General features: G+C 45.9%; 1 protein-coding gene across 3 annotated transcripts in view; it reads left to right on the forward strand.

Moving 5' to 3' along the window:
* tmem243b (transmembrane protein 243, mitochondrial b) overlaps nt 1-25816 on the forward strand; it is an 86874-nt gene that overhangs the window by 53556 nt on the left and 7502 nt on the right. For 2 of the 3 annotated variants that reach the window (XM_086010834.1, XM_086010835.1), the window contains exons 2-3: nt 3378-3624; nt 15546-15596. In XM_086010834.1, the coding sequence (XP_085866960.1) occupies nt 3547-3624; nt 15546-15596 (129 nt within the window). In that variant the 5' untranslated portion in view covers nt 3378-3546. Of the gene's footprint in view, nt 1-670; nt 1744-3377; nt 3625-15545; nt 15597-25816 lie in introns of those variants that run through there. The other variant, XM_086010833.1, reaches the window with a different exon arrangement.

Below are 25816 nucleotides of genomic sequence, written 5' to 3' on the forward strand. Positions count from 1 at the left end.
TGGTGGTGAGGTGAACAGGGTCTCTTTGTGATTAAGTTGTTTCCAAGGTCATACGGGTTGAGATGCGACATTGGGTCCAAGTCGATCCTTTGCTACCTGAGCAGACAGGATTGCATTACGCTGTTGATAATTGACTGTCAGCCTGACTGATTGATGGGATCCAGAGAGATGGGGCTGTCACTTGGAATTGGGGACCTCAGTTCTTTGCACTCGGCTCTAGATAACTGCAAGCCAATTTCCTGATGGGTAGAGAGATCCTAGCTAGACAAATGACTGGAAACTTAGCAGAGCTCTGCGCTAGTAAGCTATGTGGTTTTAACTAGTTAATCTCCAGCAGTACCTTCATGCACACATTGGTGTTCCAAAGCCTTGACTCATAGGAACATCATACAGGAGGAGGCCATTTAGCCCCTCGAGCCTGTTCCGCCATTCAATGAGATTATGGCTGATCTGTGACCTAACTCCTTTGCCCCATATCCCTTAATACCTTTGGTTAACAGAAATCTATCAATCTCAGATTTAAAATTAACAATTGATCCAGCATCAATTGCCGTTTGCGGAAGAGAGTTCCAAACTTCTACCACCCTTTGTGTGTAGAAGTGTTTCCTCATTTCACTCCTGAAAGGTCTGGCTCTAATTTTTAGACTCTGCCCCCAGTCCTAGACTCCCCAACCAGCAGAAATAGTTTCTCTCTCTCTACCCTATCTGTTCCCCTTAATATCTTGAAAACTTCAATCAAGTCACCCCTTAACCTTCTAAATTCCAGGAAATACAATCCTAATTTGTGTAATCTCTCCTCGTAATTTAACCCTTGAAGCTGAGTGGGAAGAACCTAGCTGCCCAGTTCCAAGACTCTTGACACTCTGCCAACGTTCTCTGGGCTGAGGTGAATAGGGTGTGTCCCATGGGAGAGACTGCTTACTCTATACAGGACAAATTGAAACTCGATTCCTCGTAGTTTACGGTGGACACTTTTGTGCATGTTGTGTTTTCACATGTGGCAGGATACCAGAGGGCTGGTACAGTCAGTGCTATCCATTGCTGTACAGATTATACTATGCCTTCTATTAATAGGATGTCGGTTTAGCGCTGGGTTGTTGCACATGTCTAGTTCTTGGTTCACGTTAGGCTATCAGGAAAGGTGTTTCTCTATAGGAATGGAAAACTGTCGGGTGAATCAAGCTAGCCTGTTGTGGGGAGAGCAGCGAGAAACATAACAAGAATAACATTCCATTATATTCAAATAGCTTCATGAAGGTTAATTTGTAATTTTTGTAGGATGGAAATAATCAGTTTTTCGAGTTAGATACCCAGAATTCTCATACAGGTGATATGAAACTGAGGTATGGAAAAATGAGCTTGTTGCATGAGAAGTCGGCATGTGTGGGGGTGGGAGGGGGTGTTGTTCCATACACTCTGGGAATGTGCACCTCGGATAGATTTTATCTTTAAACTGGAGCCCCTGGACCCTACGGGGTCTGAGAGGGGCTCCTGTGGATGCCTGAGGTCATTGGATTTTTGAACCGTTCTGATTTTTGTTCTAGCGCATTGTTTCAGTCGCTGTATACTAAGACATTTTCTGCAACAATAGGCACTGTTTAGTTTTTTATAGTTGATGCTGTCTTTCAGAATTTTGCCCAGAGGATCCTCATGAGTGTGTCGGTATCTGCAGAGGATCCCTCACAGACTTTTTGGAAACCTCTGCCCTACAGTAAAGGGATAGACACCAGAGCAAAATACCAGGTATTGAAAGGGGAGGGGGGGGGGAAAGGAACCCTTTTTACAATACCTGTTCTTTGCTCCTTGCCCACAGTATGTGTAACTCTGAGGCAATCCAATTTTACACTAAATATAGCCGAGAATTTTTGTGACTAAGCTATTGATATAAATTTATCAGTTATATGGAGGGGGCTATTGACAATCTTAATGCAACATTCTGAACTAAGATTTTAATCAGTTTTACAATATAGCTTTAACCAATTAGTGTCAGGTGTGGCTCAGTGGGCAGCACTCTCGCTTCTGAGTCAGCAGGTTGTGGGTTCAAGTCCCACTCCAGAGACTTGAGCGCACAAATCCAGGCTGACACTCCAGTGCGGTGCTGAGGGAGTGCTGCACTGTTGATGGGGCGGTACTGAGGGAGCGATGCTCTGTCGAGGTGCAGTACTGAGGGAGCACTGCCCTGTGGATGGGGCAGTACTGAGGGAGCGATGCTCTGTCGAGGTGCAGTGCTGAGGGAGTGCTGCACTGTTGATGGGGCAGTACTGAGGGAGTGATGCTCTGTCGAGGTGCAGTACTGAGGGAGCACTGCCCTGTTGATGGGGCAGTACTGAGGGAGCGATGCTCTGTTGATGGGGCAGTACTGAGGGAGCGATGCTCTGTCGAGGTGCAGTACTGAGGGAGCACTGCCCTGTTGATGGGGCAGTACTGAGGGAGCGATGCTCTGTTGATGGGGCAGTACTGAGGGAGCGATGCTCTGTCAAGGGGCAGTAGTGAGGGAGCACTGCCCTGTTGATGGGGCAGTAGTGAGGGAGCGATGCTCTGTCGAGGTGCAGTGCTGAGGGAGCGCTGCACTGTCGGAGGGGCAGTGCTGAGGGAGCGCTGCACTGTCGGAGGGGCAGTACTGAGGGAGCACTGCACTGTCGGAATTGCTGTCTTTCAGATGAGACGTTAAACCGAGGCCCCCGTCTGCTCTCTCAAGTGCACATAAAAGATCCCACAGCACTATTTTGAAGAAGAGCAGGGGGAGTTCTCCCTGGTGTCCTGGGCCAATATTTATCCCTCAATCAACATCACAGATGATCTGGTCATTATCACATTGCTGTTTGTGGGAGCTTGCTGTGTGCAAATTGGCTGCCACATTTCCTACATTACAACAGTGACTACACTTCAAAAGTACTTCATTGGCTGTAAAGCCCTTTGGGACGTCCTGAGGTCGTGAAGGGTGCTATAGAAATGCAAGTCTTTTTTAAATTCCAGTGTTCACTGATCTCCGTGTAATCCAATGCTTTTATAGTTGATCTGCTCCAATAGTTTCTGAAACAAAATCTGAGACATGACTCTATTAGTAGAGCTGTTAAGTTTAAAATGGGTTTTATTGTGGAGAAAATTCGATATTGAAGTTTATTTGCCTGCTGTTGCCATTAATAAGGAAATATTTAAGTCTTTGCATAACACAGCAAGTACATTTGAAGAGCTTAATGGTTTAATGTAACCAGCATTAAGTTACATGAAAAGACATTGTCTGATCGTGGTGTGTGCTGTTGGGAGACTGGATTTGTACAAAGGAAACCATTCATGTTTCCTGTCACAAGGCAAAGCAAATCAAGAGCAGTTGGGTGCCAGTTAATTCTGACTCACTCGCTTGTTTTTTATTTCAGAATCATTCACCATGAAAACCAAGTGGAAATAGTCAGCAGTTGTGAAGTGCTTTCCATCCGATGTCTCCATGAGTGAACATCTTCTCCACGATGTACTCAGGATAGCTTGTTTATAAGATAGCACCGGCGAGATTTCTGTCTGCATGAAAGTGTCCCCTATAAAGTTGCAATGGACGAATATGCCACAAGGACTTATGGCACTAGTGTGCAAGACAACAGGCCCTTGTTTGGAGAGACATCAGCAAGGGTAAGGACATGTAAAAGACAACGATTCGTTGTGATCTCCAATTTTTGTAGATTCAAAGATCAATTTGAACACGGATCTGGGTCCAACTATTACTGTTTCAAATTTACTTTTATCCGATCCACTGAAGCCCAAAGTAATTTAGCATTTTTTCTCTTTAAAATTGCTTGTTTCGTGCCTGCTTTAAGTTTGGTTTGAAATGTTTGCTTTGTTTTGAATGAATAATAAACATGATGATGAAGGTGAAAAGTCAACCGGTATCTGGAGTACCCCTGTGCATCTTGGCAGCACATTATGGATGATTACTATATATTTTGATTGCAACCCCTGAAGAATGGTACAGTCATTTCATCTGCAGTTTTTTTTTTTACATGCAGTTTGAATTTTCAGATCTAGGTGCACCAACATTTTAATTTTTGTTTAGGTTTGAAAACTTCAGTTAAATTAGTCTCACCACTTGTCCACGGAGCTATCGAGGAAATACCCAGCCATTTTAAGGGAGTTGAATGGTAGACTGTGTATGTTCAAAGCAACTTACTTTTTTTAGATTGTGTCTCTCGTGATAAAACAGTTGGAAAGAAAGAGCTGTACTTTTAAATATAATTATTTGTAAACTTTCCTTTTTAAAATTAGCTTGGAAAGACCTTTTGATTTTAGGACCAATGTTCCCTCTAAGCTGCGCAGCCACGCGGTAATGGGAAAGGTCCCGTGCAGGCAGCTCACTGGATTCTAAACACCGCGCAAGCGCAGAAATTTAAAGGGGGCGCGCGGAACAAACGCAGCTTACAGGGAGCATTGTTTAGGACTTCATCAAATATCACAGAACAGTTTTGATTTGAATGAAAATGATTTCTAATTCACGATTTCTCTTGGCCTTCCTTCCTTCCTTGTTGATCTAATACAAACAAACTTTATATCCAGTTCACCAACTTGAGCCTGAGACAACAGGAAGAGGGAAGGATTTAATTAGGGATCTGCAGAACCCACAAAAGATGAGAATGAACGGTTTATTCAAAAAATGCATGAAATTCAGCAATAATTGAGCAATAACAGTACTCTCATTTTTCTTGGTTATATTTTGACTTTAAGATCAAATTTGGTTTCAGTCGGAAAGCAAGCAGGAAAGTGCGATTATATTCAATAGCTCTGGTGTGGAGCTTGTCGTATCGAAGGTACAGTGGGCCACCTCCTGCGCTGATTCCACCAACACCACTTCTTAAATACATCTCGTTTGTTTATTGTTATCCCATTTCATGTTTGCCTTTTTTTCCTCATTTCGACCATTTTTAAAAATTTAACTTTATGATGTCTCCACTTTTCTAGGCCAGTCTTTGTCACGTTGCATGTTTTACTGTGTGTGCAGTGTGTGCAAAACTACTTTTCTCCACAAAATGGAATCAAAATCTGGAAGAGATAAAATTGTAACAATATCTTGCCACTGCTGTTACCGTATTTGCAATATCCCCTTTTTTCTGCCTTTGAAACCCAGCGCACACGGGAAGGTTGAAACCCAGCGCACACGGGAAGGTTGAAACCCAGCACACACGGGAAGGTTGAAACCCAGCGCACGGGAAGGTTGAAACCCAGCACACAGGAAGGTTGAAACCCAGCGCACACGGGAAGGTTGAAACCCAGCGCACACGGGAAGGTTGAAACCCAGCACACACAGGAAGGTTGAAACCCAACGCACGCAGGAAGGTTGAAACCCAGCACACGCAGGAAGGTTGAAACCCAGCACACACAGGAAGGTTGAAACCCAACGCACGCAGGAAGGTTGAAACCCAGCACACGCAGGAAGGTTGAAACCCAGCACACGCAGGAAGGTTGAAACCCAGCACACGCAGGAAGGTTGAAACCCAGCACACAGGAAGGTTGAAACCCAGCACACACGGGAAGGTTGAAACCCAGCGCACGCAGGAAGGTTGAAACCCAGCGCACACAGGAAGGTTGAAACCCAGCGCACACGGGAAGGTTGAAACACAGCACACGCAGGAAGGTTGAAACACAGCACACGCAGGAAGGTTGAAACACAGCACACGCAGGAAGGTTGAAACACAGCACACGCGGGAAGGTTGAAACACAGCACACGCGGGAAGGTTGAAACACAGCGCACGCGGGAAGGTTGAAACCCAGCGCACACGGGAAGGTTGAAACCCAGCGCACACACGGGAAGGTTGAAACCCAGCACACAGGAAGGTTGAAACCCAGCGCACACGGGAAGGTTGAAACCCAACGCACGCAGGAAGGTTGAAACCCAGCACACGCAGGAAGGTTGAAACCCAGCACACGCAGGAAGGTTGAAACCCAGCACACGCAGGAAGGTTGAAACCCAGCACACAGGAAGGTTGAAACCCAGCACACAGGAAGGTTGAAACCCAGCACACACGGGAAGGTTGAAACCCAGCGCACGCAGGAAGGTTGAAACCCAGCGCACACAGGAAGGTTGAAACCCAGCGCACACGGGAAGGTTGAAACACAGCACACGCAGGAAGGTTGAAACACAGCACACGCAGGAAGGTTGAAACACAGCACACGCAGGAAGGTTGAAACACAGCGCACGCAGGAAGGTTGAAACACAGCGCACGCGGGAAGGTTGAAACCCAGCGCACACGGGAAGGTTGAAACCCAGCGCACACACGGGAAGGTTGAAACCCAGCACACAGGAAGGTTGAAACCCAGCGCACACGGGAAGGTTGAAACCCAACGCACGCAGGAAGGTTGAAACCCAGCACACGCAGGAAGGTTGAAACCCAGCACACGCAGGAAGGTTGAAACCCAGCACACGCAGGAAGGTTGAAACCCAGCACACAGGAAGGTTGAAACCCAGCACACAGGAAGGTTGAAACCCAGCACACACGGGAAGGTTGAAACCCAGCGCACGCAGGAAGGTTGAAACACAGCACACGCAGGAAGGTTGAAACACAGCGCACGCGGGAAGGTTGAAACCCAGCGCACACGGGAAGGTTGAAACCCAGCGCACACGGGAAGGTTGAAACCCAGCGCACACGGGAAGGTTGAAACCCAGCGCACACAGGAAGGTTGAAACCCAGCACACAGGAAGGTTGAAACCCAGCGCACACAGGAAGGTTGAAACCCAGCGCACATGGGAAGGTTGAAACCCAGCGCACGCAGGAAGGTTGAAACCCAGCACACAGGAAGGTTGAAACCCAGCGCACACAGGAAGGTTGAAACCCAGCGCACACAGGAAGGTTTCATCCGCTCACTATTTGCAGCAATATCATAAATACAAAGAACACATTTATGATTCACTACAACTAGTAAGCAGAGCAGAACTTCCCAGATAGTCTGAAGTGTGTTACAAGCACACACCAAGGAGTCACCCTGTCATCCAGTAGTTCATTGATGTACTTTTTATAATATGCAAAAGCTTAATGACATTTTATTTGCCAACATACGAACAGTGATGGACAAGTAAAGACCCTCTGATCCATCCAGCCCGTCCCACACAATCGCGACACCTTGTGCATCACGATATACACGCCCCACCCCACCCAAAACCATGTGATCTCCTGGGAGAGGCAAAAAAAACAGATTTTAAAAACCCAGGCCAATTTGGGGGGGGGGGGGTGATCTGGGAAATTGCTTTCCGACCCACCTAGACGAACAGAACTAGTCCAGGAGCTCACTCTGGCCCTGAGTTCCCCACCTTCTGTAAGAGGTGATCTCCGCCCCAGCCAGAAACAGGTCCAGCTCTCGCTTGAAGGAATTCAGTGAATCGGCATCCACCGCACGAGCCGGCAGCCTGTTCCAGAGGTTCACTATTCTCTGGGAAAAGAACCACCTCCTGACATCTAACCTTACTGATAAGCCTTTCACACACTAAAGCCTCAGTGTAGAGACTACACTGTTACAGGGAAGGCGCACATTGAAGGATCAGATAATGTAAATCACTTAAACGTCAATCTCGCTGTTTACATACATAAGAATATAAGAAAAGCCAGGGATAAGAGAAGGTCATTCGGCTCATTTGAGGCTCATCGTTCGACTGCATTGCCTGTCCCATCATGTCCTCTAATATTTTTACCTCTATTATCCTGCTTGGAAGATTATAGAAACATACAAGATAGGAGCAGGAGTAGGCCATTTGGCCCCTCGAGCCTGCTCCGCCATTTAATGAGATCATGGCTGATCATCCAAATTCAGTACCCTGTCCCTGCCTTCTCCCCATATCCCTTGATCCCTTTAGCCTTAAGAAATATATCTAACTCCGTGAATATATTTAATGAATTGGCCTCAACTGCCTTGTGTGGTAGAGAATTCCACAGGTTCACCACTCTCTGGGTGAAAAAATTCCTCCTCATCTCAGTCCTAAATGGCTTACCCCATATCTTTTAGACTGTGACCCCTGGTTCTGGACTCCCCTGCCATTGGGAACATCCTTCCTGCATCTAGTCTGTCTAGTCCTGTCAGAATTTTATAAGTTTCAATGAGATCCCCTCTCATTCTTCTAAACTCCAACGAGTATAAGCCTAATCGACCCAATCTCTCCTCATACGTCATTCCTGCCATCCCAGGTATCAGTCTGGGGAATCTTCGCTGCACTCTCTCCACGGCAAGAACATCCTTCCTCAGAGAAGGCGACCAAAACTGCACACAATACTCAAGGTGTGGTCTCACCAAGGCCCTGTACAACTGCAGCAAGACATCCTTGTTCCTGTACTCGAATCCTCTCGCTACGAAGGCCAACATACCATTTGCCGCCTTAACCGCCTGCTGCACCTGCATGCTTACCTTCAGCGACTGGTGCACAAGAACACCCAGAATGTTATTCCAAACATTTATAATTATTTGGGTAAAGATTTTTCCCTGCTATCTGTTCTAAATTTGTTTTTCACTAATTTCCATTTGAGTTCTCTGGTCTCACTTTCTTGGTGCATTTTAAAACAAAGCTAGATTGTTTTATGTACTGTAATTTTGTATATTTTCATGAGGTCCCCCTTCATCTATCTTCTGTCTGGACTGCTTAAGCTTCTCAAATCTTTCCTCATTGCTTATCTTTACACTTGGGATCAGTCTTGACGTTCTCTCCTATCGGCTTGCTAATAAGTGTGTTATTTTTGTGGTTATGACCGAAAATGGAACTCCATATTCTAGATGTGGCCAGACCAGTGCGTTCTGAAGCCTGTAAACTGGTATTTTTCTGTTGGGTTTTTTAGTTGTTTCACCTGTATTTGAACATTGGGTCTACTATTACTGCCAGCTCCCTTCCCGAAGTCTCCCTATACTCATTGAATTCCATTCATATTGCCCAATTTTCTAAACGTCTAAATGTGGAACATCAAAGGAGATATCACTATCTACTTTATCTATAACCTCCTCAGCGATGTGTCGAGTGGACCTTCTGCTTCTAAGTACCTGCTGGCTGTTTGTCAAGTTATTTCTATCGGGGCACTCCTGCCACTTTGCCTCTTGGCATGAATTCATTACTTTACCTGTTGTTGATGTTGGACCAATGGCCCTGGAGGTGCCTGTATTCATTTTAAAATATACAGTGGCTGAAGTTACTGTGGTAAACTGGCATGAAATGGAGGATTGGGCGCCGACATTCAGCCAGCTCGCCAGTGCCACGTTTGGGATTTTCCTCTGGAAGTGGCACTTGGCGAACAGTATGTCTGCCCAAATATGGACGGGTGCAATATAATTGGACAGAAAGTACTAGAATATGTCATACAGTACATTTCCTGCCATTGGTGCCGTGGCATCTCCAGGGTCCTCTCTGCAATTCCACGATCCTTCACCTCCCTGCGCTCTCGCCCTCCTTTCCCCCTATAGGCCTTGTATGGTTTGTTCATTTAGCGGATATACCATTTATCTATTTGGAGACTGTTTGTTTAACACGCTTAATTTTTGATGTTTTTATGCTAATTTTGTATGTTCAACATAACAGTTTTAAAAATGTTCCCTTCATCCTCAACTTCGATGTCTTTTAGCAGTAATTCCCAGTTACTTCCTTTTGAAGTTTGCTACTTTCAAATTATGTACTTTTATTTCTTAATGATGCAGAGTGGCAAAAAATCTTAAATTTAATCATCGTAGCCACTACTCCCTAAAAGTTTAACAACTCGTATTATGGATGTTACCCTAAACATCTGTCGGAACCGTAACATAGAAACATAGAAGATCGGAGCAGGAGTAGGCCATTCGGCCCCTCGAGCCTGCTCTGCCATTCAATGAGATCATGGCTGATCATCCAAATTCAGTACCCTGTCCCTGCCTTCTCCCCATACCCCTTGATCCCTTTATCCTTAAGAAATATATCCAACTCCTTCTTGAATATATTTAATGAATTGGCCTCCACTGCCTTCTTTGGTACCGAACTAGAAGTTAGTCCCAGTGAAGTCCCTGACATGTGGGGTTAACAACAATCTGTGCTGCACCCAATGGATCGGATTCTGTTTTATTACTTCCATTAAGGAATTCCCAGCTTATCAACACCACCTCGCCACAGGAATGCATGAAAACCATTACATGACTGTGGCTAGAGTTTTTTGGGGGTAAATAGTAGGTGTAATGATGTGTATGACACTAATTATGGTAAAGGGAGACAGCAGACTCCAGTGCTTGAACTGGAATAGTAAAGTGTTTTTCACTGTGTTTCAGAGTATTCCCTGTGCGTATATTGTAACTAACCGCCTATTACCCATTTAGGGATGGCCAAGATATAAGAACATAAGAAATAGGAGCAGGAGTAGGCCAATCGGCCCCTCGAGCCTGCTCCGCCATTCAATAAGATCATGGCTGATCTGATCCTAACCGCCAATCTACTATCACAGAACCATCTCCTGAACCTAACAGAATTAGACACATGAAATAGCAGCAGGATCAGGCTACACGGCCCCTGGGCCCGCTCCGCTACCCACAGGGCCATGTCCGATCCGAACCTAGACTCATGTCCAAATTCCTGCCCGCTCCCCGTAACCCTTAATTCCCTTTACTTCTAGGAAACTGTCTATTTCTGTTTTAAATTTATGTAATGATGTAGCTTCTACAGCTTTTTGGGGCAGCATATTCCATGGACCTACCACCCTCTGAGTGAAGTAGTTCCTCCTCATTTCAGTTTTGAAAGAGCAGCCCCTTATTCTAAGACTATGCCCCCTAGTTCTAGTTTCACCCATCATCGGGAACATCTTCCCCGCATCCACCCGATCCGACCCCTTCACAATCTTATATGTTTCAATAAGATCGCCTCTCATTCTTCTGAACTCCAATGAGTAGAGTCCCAATCTACTCAACCTCTCCTCATATGTCCATCCCCTCCTCCCCGGGATTAACCGATGTTAACTGCTCTCCGAAGCCACACAACAATGACCCTGTGATGTGCCAGCTTATTCCACCCCCACTGATGAGAAGCGCTAAGTTCCTACGTAAGAGAAATGAATGTAAAGTTGGTCTTCTCTTTCAAATGTGTGAAGTGATCGAGGTTAGTTTTAAAGCTAAATAAAACCAGCAACTCCAGGATGGATAACCGCTGTCAGTTAAAAGTTGAAACTTGCGCCTGGTATTTGGGTTGAACCACAACTAATTCATTGTTAATTTGGATACTTCTTAATGTGCTCCAGCAATGGGAGCGTCACTTGCAGCTCGCAGCAGAATGTTTTTCTCGAATCCTTTTGATTTTCTGATTTCGTTCCCATGTTCCAATAATGCAAAGTGCTTAGAGAACATGATCTAGCAATGTAGTTCATTATCAGTGGTTTAATATTAATTTCAAGCACTGGTTTTGATGGCATTGTGACTGACGACAAATTAATGATTTTGTTTAGCTAGCTAAAACTAATCTTTGTTACTTATTTCCTGTAAAAGATGTTCTGTGACGTTCTTCCTCGCTTTCCATTATCTGGTTGAGACACAACACCTGAAGAACTGTTGCCATCGACGCACCGACAGTAATTAATGTCTTCATTCTGGTCAGCTTTTAGGAAGAAGAAATATTGCCCTTTTTAAACCTTGATTAACCAGGAATACTAATTTAATTAACAACGGAAAATGCTGGAAAACTCAGCAGGCCAGGCAGCATCCGTGGAGAGAGAAACAGAGTTAACGTTTCAGGTCTTCGACCTGAAACATTAACTCGGTTTCTCTCTCCATGGATGCTGCCTGGCCTGCTGAGTTTTTCCAGCATTTTCTGTTGTTGTTTCGGATTTCCAGCATCCGCAGTATTTTGCTATTATACTAATTTAATTATCCCGTCTAAAGTATATATTCTTAGAAAATTCTATTAAGCCTTGCATTCTAGTGATATACAGGAAACTCTTTATTATCCGGGACCGGCGTGGTGCCGGTTTATCAAAAAGTCCGGATTACAGAGAGGTATAGTTAAAAGGTATGAGAGCTCCGTACACAGCAACAAATGCAGGCTTCCCTGTTGCTTAGCAACATGTGCAGGAACTCCGGCCACAGACCAAGCGTCCCTGTTGCTTAGCAACAAGTGCACGAACCCCGGTTACACAGCCACAGATCCAGGAACGGCCACTAATATGAAGTAAAACTTACCTGAACCTTGATGCGCTATCAATTACTCATAAAAGACAGAGTTAAGAGAGTAACTAAAGGCTTTTATTAACAAAAGAATGAAGGTCTGCCTCGAGTGGTCGACCGGTCCAGAAATACAAAGGGCTGGGGAGCAGTCACCTTTATACTAGGACTTGTGGGAGTAGTCAGCCGAGGCATGTCCAGGCATGTACACAGTGGAATACAAACAGTGGTTTACCACATTCACCCCTTGTGTATTAAAAATTAGTGTATTGGAGTCTCTCTGGAGGTCTTGTCTGCCGCTGTGATCGGCGTGGCGACGGCAGGGGTAGTGGAGCTTCCGGCGTCGAGTCCTGCGTGGGCTGTGGCACAGGCGTGTCGTCCTCGTAGATGTCGAGCGGGTCGCGGGGCCCAGGCCTGCCGTCTGCTGGGGCTGGATATCGGATCGTGGGAGGGGGTGGTAGTGGGTTACTGCGGCCCCCGAGGGTGCAAGGTCTCTTATGGAGACTGTGTCCTCCCGCCCGTCCGGGTATGCAATGTAAGCATACTGGGGGTTGGCGTGGAGGAGGTCGACCCTCTCGACCAGGGGGTCCGTTTTATGGGTCCTCACGTGCCTTCTCAGTAGGACCGGCCCTGGGGACGTCAGCCATGGCGGTAGCGATGTCCCCGATGTGGACTTCCTTGGGAAGACAAACATTTTCTCATGAGGGGTGGCGTTAGTGGCAGTGCAGAGCAGTGACCGAATAGAGTGGAGCGCATCGGGGAGCACATCCTGCCAACGGGAGGTTGGAAGGCCCCTAGACTTTAAGGCTAGCAGGGCGGCCTTCCAAACTGTCGCATTTTCTCTTTCCACCTGTCCGTTCCCCCGGGGGTTGTAACTGGTGGTCCTCAGGGCGGATAGGGAGCTGGTGGTACGCTGATTTCAGGTCAATGGTCGAGAAGACGCGGTACTGCGCGATCTGGTTGACCATATCAGCTATGCGGGGGAGTGGGTAGGCGTCCAGCAGGGTGTAGCGATTTATCGTCTGGCTGTAGTCGATGACCAGGCGCTGCTTCTCGCCGGTCTTAACGACCACAACCTGGGCTCGCCAGGGGCTGGTGCTGCCCTCAATAATCCCTTCCTTCAGGAGCCGCTCCACTTCGGTTTTAATGAAAACCCTGTCCCCGGCACTGTATCGCCTGCTCTTTGTGGCGATGGGCTTACAGTCGGGGGTGAGGTTAGCAAACAGTGGTGGGGGGGTGACTCTGAGTGTGGAGAGGTTGCACCTGGTGCGCGGCGGGCAATTTGGGAGCTGCTGGCTGCGGACTGTGAGTGGGGGTAGGGGTCCACCGTACGCCATCGTAACACTTTTAAGGTGGCACTGAAAATCTAACCCCAGCAGGACGGCAGCGCAGAGGTCGGGCAGGACCAGAAGTTTAAATTGATCGTACACGGTCCCGTCTACTACGAGTGTCGCTACGCAGTAGCCGCCGATGTCCGCCGACTGGGACTCGGAGGCCATAGAAATCCGCTGGTGCGCAGGCAGGACTGGGAGAGAGCAACGCCGCACCGTGTCGGGGTGGATGAAGCTCTCCGTGCTCCCAGAGTCAAAAAGGCAGATTGTATCGTGGCCATTTACCTTAATGTCCATTGTGGAACTGGCCAGCTGGTGCGGTCTCGCTTGGTCCAGTGTAACGGATGCCAGCGTAGGGGTCGGTGTGTCGCTGCGGGTATCAGATGAGGCGGTGTTGAGGGCCTGCTGCGTTCCGGCTGTCGTCCAAGATGGCGGCGTCCATGATCCCCATGTGGCTGGAGGCGTCCAAAATGGCTGCTGTACCGGTGGTTCGCACATGGCCGGGGAGGCCCAAGATGGCGGCCCGCATGGCCCACACGCGGCGCTGCTGGGGTTCGGGGTGGCTTTGGCCCTGCAGACGTTAGCGTAGTGTCCCTTCTTCCCGCAGCCCGAGCAGATCGCGTTTTTCGCCGGGCAGCGCGCTCTGGGGTGTTTTGCCTGGCCACAGAAGTAGCATTTCTGGCCTTGGGGCACTGCTGCGGTAGTTGGGCCGTTGCTGGGGTGTGGCTGGGGTGGCACGGCGCTATGAGGCGGTCCTACCGTGTCCCAGGCTGTCATTCCCCGCGGCGTCCACGGTGCAGAGGAGTAGGCATCCATGCCCCGGTAGGCTGCATCCAATGATAGTGCGAGTTCAGAGGCCTTGTTGAGGTCGAGATCACTCTGCTCCAACAGTCGCTGTCGGGTGTAATTGGATCTGTGGCCCGCTACAAAAGCGTCCCGGATAAGTTCCTCTGTGTACACGGCGGCCTTTACATCCTTACAACCACAGGCCCGGCCAAGCACAGACAGTGCCTGAAGGTATTCCACGGTCGATTCCCCAGGTTGTTGTTTACGACTCCCCAGAAGGTGCCTGGCGTACACTTTGTTCACTGGGCGCGTGTACTGGTCCTTGAGGAGCTTGATAGCGTCCGCGTACGAGGTCGCGTCTTGGATGACCGAGTACACTCGGTGGTTCACTTTGGAGGTCAGGACATCCAGTTTGTCCTCGTCCGATTTGATCGCTGCGGAGGCGGTCAGGAATTTTTCGAAACACTTAAGCCAGTGAGTAAACTTGGTGGATGAGTCCGCCTCCCGATGATCTAAGTCCAGGCATGCTGGTGTGAGGATCTTCTCCATGATAAAAATTTTGTTAATAAAATTGATGCGCTATCAATTACTCATAAAAGACTGAGAGTTAAGAGAGTAACTAAAGGCTTTTATTAACAAAAGAATGAAGGTCTGCCTCGAGTGGTCGACCGGTCCAGAAATACAAAGGGCTGGGGAGCAGTCACCTTTATACTAGGACTTGTGGGAGTAGTCAGCCGAGGCATGTCCAGGCATGTACACAGTGGAATACAAACAGTGGTTTACCACAAACCTACTCCTGAATTTTGCCGGTTAACAGATTTCCAGTTATTTAGGTGCTGGTAAATCGAGAGTTTCCTGTATGCAGCCCTTAAGAAGCTTCCATCTCCCTCGTGTATTTAACAGTGGGTACCACTTAAGTCTGTACTTTGAGTTCTGTCCCTTAAAATGGCTGGATGTCCTTTGGCAGGCTCAGTGGATGGTGTGGTTTGGTACTAGTCTGTGCGGCCCAGGAAGATCCCTGGTTTGATCCTTTGTGTCTGCGGAGTTGGTTAAATCGAGCAGGACAGTAGTAGGAGCGCAATGTTGGCATTCTCTGTCTAGGGTCACACCTGCCGACTTGTGTTCATGTGATGTATGCCACGGAGTTTGTTTTTTAAATAACTAATGAAATTGAAATAATCTGTAAAGTTTCCCTGTATCTTTGTCTCTGATCAATGCAATTTGAAAGGGTATTTAACGTTAATTGGATCATGGTATTTTAATACCCTGTTTGTACGCATGTTGAAATTTTACTTGCACTGTGTTTTACAGGATCGAATTATCAACATTGTTGTAGGTGTCCTCACTGCTTTGTTGCTAATAGTAAGTACAGAGGTTTCAAATTTTGGCAACTAATTGCCAGTAAACATCATTATCAACTTGGTTCTTTAGTGCTATCCATAGATGATAAGTATTTAGGAAACACTAAGTGTACACATAACTGCATAATGGGCAAATTTAGGACAAATGCTAGTATGTCCTCGGCAGATGAAATCGATTGGTAGGAAGGGTGATTGAGACCAGGATATTGGATTCCTGTGAAACAACTAGCTGCTGTAATGGGAAAACAGTAGCGTCAGCATTCTGGAAGGATCTAATCAAATCGATCAATGGTGCATCTTTGCCTGAACCTATCTAATGATCGGGCAGTGTATTGGTGATGGGAGAGGGAAGATCAGATTGGTTCACTTGAAGATGGTTAGTTCTTTTAAAGATGTTCAATTTGCAACCCTGTTCAAATTGGAATTATCTTTGTGCATTTCTTATTATTAATACTTGCATCGATTTGCCATTTTATGATGTTGAAACATCTCAAAGTGCTTCACACACAGATTTGTTGAAGTGCTGTGACTGTTGTGTGGACAGATTTGGTTCTATGTTAGTAACTCACAAAGAGCAGTGAAGTGAATGACCAGTTAGCGTGCGTGTGTGCGTGTGTGTGTGTGTGTGGTACGTGGTACTAGTTGGGGGGATAAGTTGGCCAGGACACCAGGGGAATGCCTTGCTCTTTCAATGGTACCATGGAGTCCACCTCGAGCAGGAAGCTGGGCCCCCAGGCTAACTCCTGATCTGAAAGGACAATCCCTCCAAGAATGCCGGACTCCCTCAGTTCCTCATTTTGATTGTGGCTTGAGCTCTGTGGTATTGAAGGACCGATTTAAATCCATGGTGTTTCCAGTCGGAATACAGTATTGTAGACAAAGCACAATCATTAATGAAGAATCTTCTCATTATCCAACTGTGTGCAGTGGTAACTTCATTATCTGGTTGTGCGAACGTGCCTATTGCAAAAGCCTAAAGCTAGGTGGGCAGGAGACTGCTAATGTGCGGAGGTAGACCAAAACAGATGAAAATAAGTAAAATCAAGTTAACTGGAGAAAATAACAGTTGCATTTATATAGCGCCTTTAATGTAAAAACAAATCCCAAGATGCTTCACTGAGGCATAATCAGCAAGAAGTGGAGGCTAGACCAAAGAAGTAGATCGGACAGGTGACCAGAAACTAGGTCAAAGAGGTGAGTCTTAAGGAGGGCCTTAAAGGAGGTGAAGTGGTTTGGGATGGGGATTAGAGTGTGGGGGTCTAGGGAGCTGAAGGCACAGTTTCCAATGGTAGGGTGAAGTGGGAGTATGCTCGAGAGGTCAGAGGAACAGAGTTTGCGGCGGGGGTGGGGTGGGGGTTGGAGGAGCTTATAGATAGGGAGGGGCAAGGCCATGAAGAGACTTGAACACACAGAATTTTAAATTTGAGATGTTGAGGGACCAGAAGCCAATGCAGGTGGGCAAGGATAGGGGTGATGGGTGAGCGGTACTTGGTATGGGATAGAATCAACATCCCCAGCATCGAAGCTTTGACCACGCTCAATCAGCTCCGATGGACGGGTCACATCGTCCGCATGCCCGATACGAGACTCCCAAAACAAGTGCTCTACTCGGAGCTCCGGCACGGCAAGAGAGCCCCAGGTGGGCAGAGGAAACGCTTCAAGGACACCCTCAAAGCCTCCTTGAAAAAGTGCAACATCCCCACCGACACCTGGGAATCCCTGGCCCAAGACCGCACAAAGTGGAGGAGAAGCATCCGGGAAGGCGCCTAACACCTCGAGTCTCTTCGCCAGGAGCAAGCGGAAGCCAAGCGCAGGCAGCGCAAGGAGTGCACGTCAACCCAAGCACCCCACCCACCCGCCCCTTCAACCACCGTCTGCCCCACCTGTGACAGAGACTGTAGGTCCCGCATTGGACTCATCAGTCACATGAGAACTCTCTTTTTTAATGTGGAAGCAAGTCATCCTCGGTTCCGAGGGACTGCCTAAGAGAAGAGAGAGAAGGGATAGAATCTGGATAGCAGAGTTTTGAATGGGCTGAAGATTGTGGAGGGGGAGAGCTCGGCCAGGAACATTGAAAAAGTGACACATAAATCCGCTGAACTTCGTCCCTGCCTTTTTGATTCTGAGCAGTCATCATTGTGGGTAAATATGAAAGCTCCTAGTGCAAGCCTTTGCCCTTGATTCAAGGGTGGGAACATACAGTAAGTTATGGGAAATCTCTTGATTTGCCCATGGGTGCTCGAGTACAATTTCTACAAGTCCTTCTATACTCTTGAGGCCATCGGGTTCAGATTTGTGAGTCACTTGCTCTTGTTCTAGTTGCTTCTGGCTGCAGCCTTTTATACCACTGAATATACCAAAAACACTTCCGCAGCTGTGACATTGAATGTGGTTGAGGAAGAATCTGTTTGGGTCTAAAGATGAGGGGTAAGCCATTTAGGACAGGGATGAGGAGGAATTTCTTCACCCAGAGAGTGGTGAACCTGTGGAATTCTCTACCACAGAAGGCAGTAGAGGCCAATTCATTAAATATATTCAAGAAGGAGTTGGATATATTTCTTAAGGCTAAAGGGATATGAGGACAAAGCAGGGACAGGGTACAGTACTGAGTTTGGATGATCAGCCATGATCTCATTGAATGGCGGAGCAGGCTCGAGGGGCCGAATGGCCTACTCCTATCTTCTATGTTTCTATTTGTGAGGACTTGAAAGTATGCAGATAACACGAGGAACAGATCTAGACTCTCAAAAGTTTGTTCTGAAGTGGCGGGTTCTTTTTGAGCTAGGATCCCATTTGGACTTATTTAGGTCTGGACCAAAGTATTTTTACTCTTGAAGAGGGAAGCTTCATTAAGATGGTGTTCGATGGTTACTGACCCCCTCCTGCCTTCTGGTTGTACTTTCTATTCTTAGCAGTCACTCTGTAAGATGCACAGTAAGGCAGAAAATCAACAGCCCTCCTGAGAGAAGTTTTTTTAAGTGTTTAAAGCTCTTTGTAATGCCTTGGAATACACTGGGATTTGGAGAGTGTCTTCTCTGACACTGGGTCTGTGCCAAAGGCCTTCCCGAGAATAGCAGTGGTGAACGTGCCAGTGCTTCGAAAGAGTGGGAGTGTTCGTTCTACTTCAATCGGGGGGCCAATACACGTGTGCTCCTCAAAGAGCCGATAAACCTTCATAAGGGCCTGCCCACATGATGTGCTGGTCCCATTGTGGATCAGTTGCATTAATCCAAATTGGTACAGGTTGTCTGAATCAGAACCCAGTGTTCTATATAATGATATTTGGTATCTAACAGTAATAACTTCTGTATAATGTGGTGCACGATTGATGGCCAGCTCACGATTAATTAACTAAATGTGAAAGAAGTCTTCAGAATTTTGACCTTGGGTGACACCTCATTGTGATATAGCTAATTTCCTTATTAATGAACTCATTGATTTGCTTATTAATACTTACTTTATATAAACATATACATATGTCATAATCAGCTCGCAAAACAAAATAACCAATCGTAACTAGCTTAGCAGCAAGGGCCGATGGGAAAATTAAGCTAACTTGACTAACCTCAATAAAGAACACACACACCTGATCAGCATAGATAATAGAGTATTTAAATTGAACAGCATAGTGAGACTGTGAAAATCACGAGGCCATGGAAGTTTGAGAATAACAAGGCATCGTTGGCCTGCAACAGAAACCAGACCGATAAGGAAGGGGGCCTGCGTAGAACTTAAAAAAAAAAAAAAAAAAAAATGAATGCTTTAAGCTTTGTTTTTAAAATAACTTAGTTACTGTGGCAAGAATGAACCTGGGTAAGGTCAGGTGACACAGGAGACTAAGTTTAAACTAACTTGGCAGGGGGATGGTGTTAAGAGATCTAACAGATGGGATACGCAGTGGAGCTATAAGCGGGGGTGATGCACAGCCAAATATAGAGGAAAAACAAGTCAGTCTGGAAGGCAGAGCAAATATGTAACGGCACAAGGGAGTATGGCAAGGCTGGATGGCATTTATTTTAATGCAAGGAGTCTTAGAGTAAAGCAGATGAATTGAAGGTGTTGAACACATGGGAGTATGATATTGTTGCTATCACAGAGACATGGTTGAGGGAGGGGCAGGACTGGCAGCTCTATTCTGGGGTATAGAATCTTCAGGCGAGACGGGGGGTGTAAAAGAGGAGGGGGTGTTGCAATATTCATCAAGGAGTCAATTACTGCTGTAAGGAGGGGATATCTTAGCAGGTTCCTCTAATGAGGCCATATAGGTAGAACTTAAAAATAAAAATGGGGCAAGCACTTTGCTGGGAGTGTACTATAGGCCCCCAAACAGTCAGGGGGAGATAGAGGAACAGATATGTAGGCAAATCTCAGAAGTGTAGCAATAATAGGTTTATAATAGTAGGGGATTTCAACTTCCCCCAATATTAACTGGGATAGTCAGAGTGTGAAAGGCTTAGAGGGTGCAGAATTCTTAAAGTGCATCCAGGAGAGCTTTTTGAGCCAGCATGTAGAAAGTCATACAAGAGAGGGGGTGGTACTGGTCCTAATTCTAGGGAATGTAGCCGGGCAAGTGGTAGAAGTGTCAGTAGGAGAGCATTTTGGTGACGGTGACCATAATTCGGTGAGATTTAAGGTAGTCATGGAAAAGGACAAAGATGGACTGGAAATAAAGGTTCTAAATTGGGGAAGGCTGATTTTAATATGATAAGGCAGGATCTGGCCAAAGTGGACTGGGATCAGCTACTTGTAGGAAAATCCACATCAGAGCAGTGGGAATCATTCAGAAAGGAAATAGAGAGAGTACAACACTAACATGTTCCCGTAAAGGTCAAGGGTGAGACCAACAAGTCCAGGGAACCCTGGATGTCAAGGGATATACAAGAATGGATTAGGAAAAAAGGGAGGCTTTTGGCAGATACAAAGGACTAAAAACAGTGGAAGCCCTAGAGGAGTATAGAAAGTGCAGGGGGGTACTTAAAAAAATAAATTAGGAGAGCAAAGAGGGGGCATGAAAAAACACTGGCGGGCAAAATAAAGGAAAATCCCAAGATGTTTTAGAAGTATATTAAGGGCAAAAGGATAACCAGGGAAAGAGTAGGGCCCATTAGGGACCAAAGTGGCAAACTGTGTGTAGAGCCGGAAGATGTAGGTGAGGTTTTAAATGAATATTTTGCATCTGTGTTCACTGTGGAGAAGGACGATGTAGGCATAGAAATCAGGCAGGGGGATTGTGATATACTTGAACAAATTAGTATAGAGAGGGAGGAGGTACTAGACTGCTAGGCTTAAAATGGATAAATCCCCAGGCCCAGACAGATGTATCCCAGGCTGCTGTGTGAGGCAAGGGAGGAGATTGCAGGGGCTCTGACACAAATTTTCAGAACCTCTCTGGCCACAGGGGAGGTGCCAGAGGACTGGAGGACAGCTAACGTACCATTATTCAAGAAGGATAGTAGGGAGAAACCAGGGCATTACAGGCCAGTGAGCCTAACCTCAGTGGTAGGGAAGTTATTGGAAAAAATTCTGAGGGACAGAATTAGTCTCCACTTGGAGAGGCAAAGATTAATCAAGGATAGCCAGCATGGCTTTGTCAGGGAGAGATCATGTCTAACCAATTTGATTGAATTTTTCGAGTGGGTGACTAGGTGTGTGGATGAGGGTAGTGTAGTTGATGTAGTCGACATGGACTTCAGTAAGGCTTTTGACAAAGTCTCACATAGGAGACTGGTCAAGAAGGTAAGAGCCCATGGGATCCAGGGCAATTTGGCACATTGGATCCAAAATTGGCTTAGTGGCAGGAGGCAGAGGGTGATGGTCGAAGGTTGTTTTTGTGACTGGAAGCCTGTGTCCAGTGGTGTACTGCAGGGATCGGTGCTGGATCCCTTGCTGTTTGTAGTGTACATTAATGATTTTAGATCTAAATGTAGGCGGTATGATCAGTAAGTTCGCAGATGACACGAAAATTGGTGGAGTGGTAAATAGCGAGGAGGGAAGCCTCAGGCTACAGGACGATATAGACGGGTTGGTCAGATGGGCAGAACAGTGGCAAATGGAATTTAACCCTGAAAGGTGTGAGGTGATGCATTTTGGGAGGACTAACAAGGCAAGGGAATACACAATGAATAGTAGGACCCTAGGAAGGACAGAGGATCAGAGGGACCTTGGTGGGCATGTACATAGATCCCTGAAGGCAGCAGGACAGATAGATAAGGTGGTTAAAAAGGCATATGGGATACTTGCCTTCATTAGCCGAGGCATAGAATATAAGAGCAGGGAGGTTATGATGGAGCTGTACAAAACGCTAGTTAGGCTACAGCTGGAATACTGTGTGCAGTTCTGGTCGCCACACTATAGGAAGGATGTGATTGCATTGGAGAGGGTGCAGAGGAGATTCACCAGGATGTTACTGGGCTGGAGCGCTTCAGCTATGAAGAGAGACTGGACAGGCTGGGATTGTTTTCCTTGGAGCAGAGAAGGCTGAGGGGGGACCTGATTGAGGTGTACAAAATTATGAGGGGCATAGATAGGGTGGATAGAAAGGAACTTTTCCCCTTAGTAGAGGGGTCAATAACCAGGGGGCATAGTTTCAAGGTAAGGGGGAGGGGATTTGAGGAAAAACTTTTTCACCCAGAGGGTGTTTGGAATCTGGAACTCACTGCCTGAAAGGGTGGTAGAGGCAGGAACCCTCACAACATTCTAGAAGCATTTAGATGAACACTTGAAACGCCATAGCATACAAGGCTACGGACCAAGTGCTGGAAAATGGGATTAGAATAGATAGGGCTTGATGGCCAGCGCAGACACGATGGGCCGAAGGGCCTCTTTCTGTGCTGTATAACTCTGACTCTAGGAGACCCTATGGAAAGAAAGAAGATGGTTAAGTGTAAGGAATTGGTCCAGGGAACCTCCACAGGTTTGAATGGAAAGAAAAGGTATAAAAAGGAGATCCCAGGACGGGTTAATTGTAAAAGGCCTGACTTGTACGAGGGAAGCCACCAGGTTTATCCGGCTATCTGTGTACTCGTCACTAAGGGCAGATGCTCATGAAGGCACATCATCTTGCTCCTGGCATTCCCTGCTCTCGGCATTCCCAGTAACCCATTGTTTAAAGAACTTGGGTATTAAAATACCATAATGTATCTTCTTAATTGAGGATTTGGAGTTCTTGCACAAAAATAGGAAAATTAGTGGAGAATAGGTACAACCAGATGCTTTTTAAAGAATCTCCTGAAAGCAAGTATTTATAACAGATTTGAGGCAAACTCTGATTGAGATCACAATTTTAATCATCGTGTATAAACTTTGCCCGTGCATGACTATTACAGCTTCTGAAGTAGAACCTATTATAGTTATAAACTGCATCTCATTACCAAGGTTCCGCAGTGTCTTGTAGTAAGCTGACATAAAACTAAATTTTGCAAAACTTTGTAATTTTAAAAGCCTTTAGATCAAACCTTTATTTTCCCGATGATCTTGTCCCTGTGCGCAGTGCACAGATACAAGAGATTACATGGAACACATTTTAAGTGCACTTACTTACAATGGGAACAGCACCATAGGGCATTTGCAAGGCTGCCTCGTGCTGCTGCCCAAGATCAGGCACTGACTTGGTATCTCTGCCTTTTTATATTTAAGTTTCAGACGTGGAGATAATTCTTGTGGCTTTAGGAGACTTAGTTGATGTCTTTCCTTCTGCGCTGTAACTTGGCCATGCCACCTCCCAGTTTGATGCCTCCTTTATTTTCCGAGCTAGAATCCAGGTCTAAGTGTTCAAAGGTATTGCTTCCTGTTCAGAATAAACACCCTGATTCTGGTGGCAGGCAGTTTCACTAACGAGGATTTAAACAATGGCCATAAGGGTGGTAAAGCGTAGGTGCGACCAACCGGCCTTCCTCCCTGGCCATATTTTGTTTTTAAAAGGAAGAATATTTTTGCAATTGACGCATCCATTTTTAGAGCAGTATTCTAAAACTGGAAGGGCAGGAGTCTGAATTGATGTTGGTGTTGCAATGATCACTAGAAGGGAAGGACAGTTGCGAGAGCTGGGAGCTGTTGTGCTTTTTCCCATGAACTTCTATAGTTTAGGGGTCCACTCTTTAGCTCATTTAAAATAAATTGCACCAATAAATCTGTGGATTTAGTTTATTTCAAATGGACAACATCTGGAATGTTTATAGTTTGTAAATAGGAAATAAATTTGGTTGTTCCTGCAGTTTTGTTCAGTTTCAGGATTGCAGGTTAAATGTATGGCGGAAGGGTTAAAATGGAAGAGTCTTGTTTTTAAGTTGGTGCTATTCTGGACATCTATCAGAGCCACTGTAAGGCATGAATAAGCCAAAGTGGTGTCTAAAAGCAATGAAGAATGCCAATGTTTTTTATGATGTGGAATAGAATCAGAATTTTACAGCGTAGAAGAATGCCATTTGGCCTTTCCTATCTAATTGGTCACTTTCCCATACCCTCTTAAATGCCACTTTTTAGAATTTTTTTTTATCTACTTCCCTTTTAAAAGCTGAGAGATTCTGTCTGCACCACTGTTTCTGGCAGGAAATTACATATCCGAGTAACACTTTCTATTTAAAAAAAACCCCCAACACTCTTCTGTCTTTTGGTAGTGATAAATTTCTGCCTTTTAATGACTGACTGGCCTGTGGAAATAGTTTTCCCCTTCCTGCCTTATCAAAACTGCTCATAATTTTGAATTCCTCTATTTTAGTAGGGATGGGGGGGGAGAAACATTGTCCATAATCCCTCTTCATAACAAAAGTCTCTCATGCCAGGTATTATCTTAGTAAATCTGTTCTGTACCCTCTCCATGGTCTTGATATCCTTCCTAAAGTAGGGTGCCAGAAATTCTCTACAGTACTTTGATTGCAGCCTAACCAATGATTTGCACAGATTTAGCATTCCCTCTTGTTTTGGACTTGGCCCCGTTTATAAAATCTAGGATCCCATAAGCTTTTTTTATTTAGTCATATCAATTTATTCTCTGACTTTTAAGATTTATGTAACTAAGCCCCCAAGTCTCTCGGCTCTTTTACTCCATTTAAAGTTTCACTGTTTAGTATTTATATCCTCTTCCATGTTTTTCCTTCCAAAATGTTCCTCATTTCTCTACATTAAATTTCATCTACACCTATCTACCTAATCTACTAACCTGCCTGACTTTCTGAAGTCCGTGCCGTCCTCGTCACCGCTAACCACACCACTTCATTTTGTGTCCGCTGCAAATGTTGATGGTGTAGCTCCTGTACCCAAGTCCAGATCATTAAAGCCAGTGTTACTAACTGGGGGACACGGTTTACATACTTTCAGTTTGAAAAATATCCATTAACCACCACTATCTTTTTTTCTTTCCTTTACATGCTGCCACATTCCCATTAAAGCCATGAATCTTCATTTTATCAAGTCTCCCACATGGCACCTTATCAAATGCCTTTTGAAAAATGCATAAACACAAATTCACTGCACCTCCTTCAACAATACACTCCGAGAACTCTCTTAAATTTGTTAGACATTTCGTGCCTTTTACCAATCTGTGCTGGCTGTTACCGGATGTTAGGCTTACCCCTTCCTGGAATGGCGGTGTTACATTAGAAACCCTCGAGTCTAACTTCCAAATCTAAGGATGTTTGAAAGATTGTGGTTGGAATCTTTTCTTCTCTGACTTCCCTCAACACTCTAGGGTGCGTGTCTTTAGGGCCTTTTCCACTTTGAGTTCTACCAGTTTTTTAGTAGTACTTTCTCCGCTTGCATCCTTTCAGTCCCACAATCACCCTCGGTCATCTCCATCAATGTAGCCCCAAAACAGCGGCGGCAACAGAAACAATGCCGCAGGAAAATTAACGCTGGAACACTCAAAGACCCCGCTAAGAAAGCCCTATTCAGCCTGCGCCTCACAAACAACCTGACGACTCCCAGTGATGCAGAGAGACAGAGTGTCCACAGCGCCTGGTCTGCACTCAAGGCCTCCATAATCAGCACCTGTGAAGAGACGCTCGGTCACTTGACCAGGAAACACCAAGACTGGTTTGACGAGAATGACCAGGAGATCCAGGAGCTAATAAACCGCAAGCGCAAGGTATTTCTGATCTGGAAACAGCAACAGAACTCGAGAGCAAGAAAGCAGCTCTATAGAAGTCTGAAGGCTGAGGTTAACAAAAAACTCGCGACCTAAAGAACAGATGGTGGGTGGAGAACGTGCAGGAGATCCAGCAGCTA

Source organism: Somniosus microcephalus, chromosome 17, assembly GCF_052327205.1.
Source record: "Somniosus microcephalus isolate GS21.2 chromosome 17, FLI_Smic_1.0, whole genome shotgun sequence".
In the NCBI taxonomy this organism is placed as follows: Eukaryota; Metazoa; Chordata; class Chondrichthyes; order Squaliformes; family Somniosidae; genus Somniosus; species Somniosus microcephalus.